The sequence below is a fragment of the Pterocles gutturalis genome, unplaced genomic scaffold (assembly GCF_000699245.1).
Source record: "Pterocles gutturalis isolate BGI_N339 unplaced genomic scaffold, ASM69924v1 Scaffold52500, whole genome shotgun sequence".
Taxonomy (NCBI): domain Eukaryota; kingdom Metazoa; phylum Chordata; class Aves; order Pterocliformes; family Pteroclidae; genus Pterocles; species Pterocles gutturalis.
In genome coordinates this window covers 1-2015 of record NW_010140178.1, presented here as the reverse complement: position 1 = coordinate 2015, position 2015 = coordinate 1, and the positions used below count along the sequence as shown (strand labels likewise).

Genomic DNA, 2015 nt, shown 5'->3' with positions numbered 1-2015 from the left:
AGGTGGGCCTCACCTGGCTGCCCGCCTTCTTCCCCCACGTGCTGGGCGTCTACGTCACTGTCCGGCTGGCTGCAGCGTACCCCCACCTCCAGTGGTTTTACGGGGCCTTGGGCATGGCCATCATTGGCGCCAGCTCCTGCCTGGTGCCAGCCTGCAGGAATTTCAAGCAGGTCATCATTCCCCTCTGTGGCATCTGCTTTGGCATTGCCCTGGTGGACACAGCCCTGCTGCCCACCCTGGCCTTCCTGGTGGACGTGCGCCACGTCTCTGTCTACGGCAGCGTCTATGCCATCGCAGACATCTCCTACTGCGTAGCATACGCCCTGGGGCCCATCGTGGCTGGCCAGATTGTGCACACCATGGGCTTTGCACAGCTCAACCTCGGCATGGGGCTTGCCAATGTGCTTTATGCCCCTGTCCTCCTCTTCCTCAAAAATGTCTGCCAGATGAAACCCTCTCACTCAGAGAGGAACATCCTCCTTGAAGAAGGACCTAAGGGACTTTATGACACTATCAAAATGGAGGAGCGCAAAGGCATGGGCAAAAGCCTTCATCCAGCGGGTGAGACAGAGGAGAATGGCACGGACTCTTACCGCAGAGACCTGACAGGGGTGTCCGAGGAGGACTCATCAGACTATGAGTACAGTTAGGTTCCCCTACACGGCCCAGCCTCAGCAGCAAAGAGGGGTGTGTGGGAGAGAGGGAAAACTGGGGATTAAAGCATTATTGCATTACATTTCTGTACCAATGTGCAATATATACAGTTTAACGTTTGTCATGATGTAATGGCTTTCTTCTTCTAGACTTATTTCTTATCTATATTTCCTTCTGCATTCTGGCAAGGTGGTGGTGGTGGGGGATAATCCTGAAGAAAATTATCTGAGTAATAGTTGGCATAAATCTGACGGGGATCCTTCAAAAAAAACCTACAATCAACAGAACAAAAAAACCAACTGCCTCGTAGCTGGGGTATAATTGTGTAAAGTTTTCTCAGTCTGAAACTGTGTGTGGAATACTGTATATCTCTGTAAAAAATATAAGAAAAGCAAAAATGCTGTGTAAAATTTCGAATGGCATATTCAGGGACTTAGTAAATCTTGTGTACATATACTTAGGTTTTCAGTTGGTTTCATATATTTAAGAAGAGCAACAACTATCACAACGTCTTATTCTTCCTTGGAAATAAAATGAAGTATTGTACTTTTTTTTCTCTTGTGCTGCTCTCCGGTAAGTGCAATATGCTGTATTTGTTGAAGTCCAAACTACAAGAATAATACGATCTGAATAAACAGAACTGAAGGGGATCGATTGTCTTTGTTTTGTTGTTGAGGGCTGCTTGAGGGGGGAAGCTGGTTGTGTTCAGTGTGACCACTACGATAACAATTCCTCCTATCACAAATCTCATCCATTACCAAAATCGCCAGAAAACCCTGGTCCAAAATGTTCTCATTCATTCATCAAAACATGCGTTAACGGGTCTGAGCAAACAACATCGCACTGCAAACATGCTATTGATCGCCTAAAACCAGCTCCTCGTATTCTCACGCGGGTTTAATTTTAATTCTCGCAATCATTAATTTCCATTTTCTAATATCCCAAAAATTACGTTATCAGCAGTTAGAGACACAGCACCGGAAAACACTCTTCTTGGTGCTGAATGCTGCCCCAACCGCAACGTGCCCACCTCAGTGTAGCAGACGGTGATTAAACAAAAGGTGGATGAGGTGCTTCATTCAAACCTTTCCAAAACGTGGAAACCCTCATCCAGCCACAGTGGAACCAGATGCGTATTTTACTCTGAAAATTTATTTTGAGATAAAATAAAATCGTTTATTTAAATTCCTAGCTCATTGGGAAACAAAATTAATTACTTATGTTCTCAAGAGGAGGAAAAAAAATATATAAACGTCCGCAGCAAATATTAAACGCCTTCCACCCCTGCCTGGGGAGCTGGGCGCCGAGAAGGGGACGCGGAGAAACCGCTTGTCGGTTCCGCTGAGCTGCACGGGACGCGC

General features: G+C 46.3%; 1 protein-coding gene across 1 annotated transcript; it reads left to right on the top strand.

Moving 5' to 3' along the window:
• Nucleotides 1-5: 5 nt before the first annotated feature.
• On the top strand, nucleotides 6-650 carry SLC18A3 (solute carrier family 18 (vesicular acetylcholine transporter), member 3; the record flags this gene model as incomplete). The annotated part of the gene is made up of 1 exon (XM_010083548.1): nucleotides 6-650. A coding segment is annotated over one exon (645 nt), but the record flags the coding sequence as incomplete, so codon positions are not given.
• Nucleotides 651-2015: the final 1365 nt, after the last annotated feature.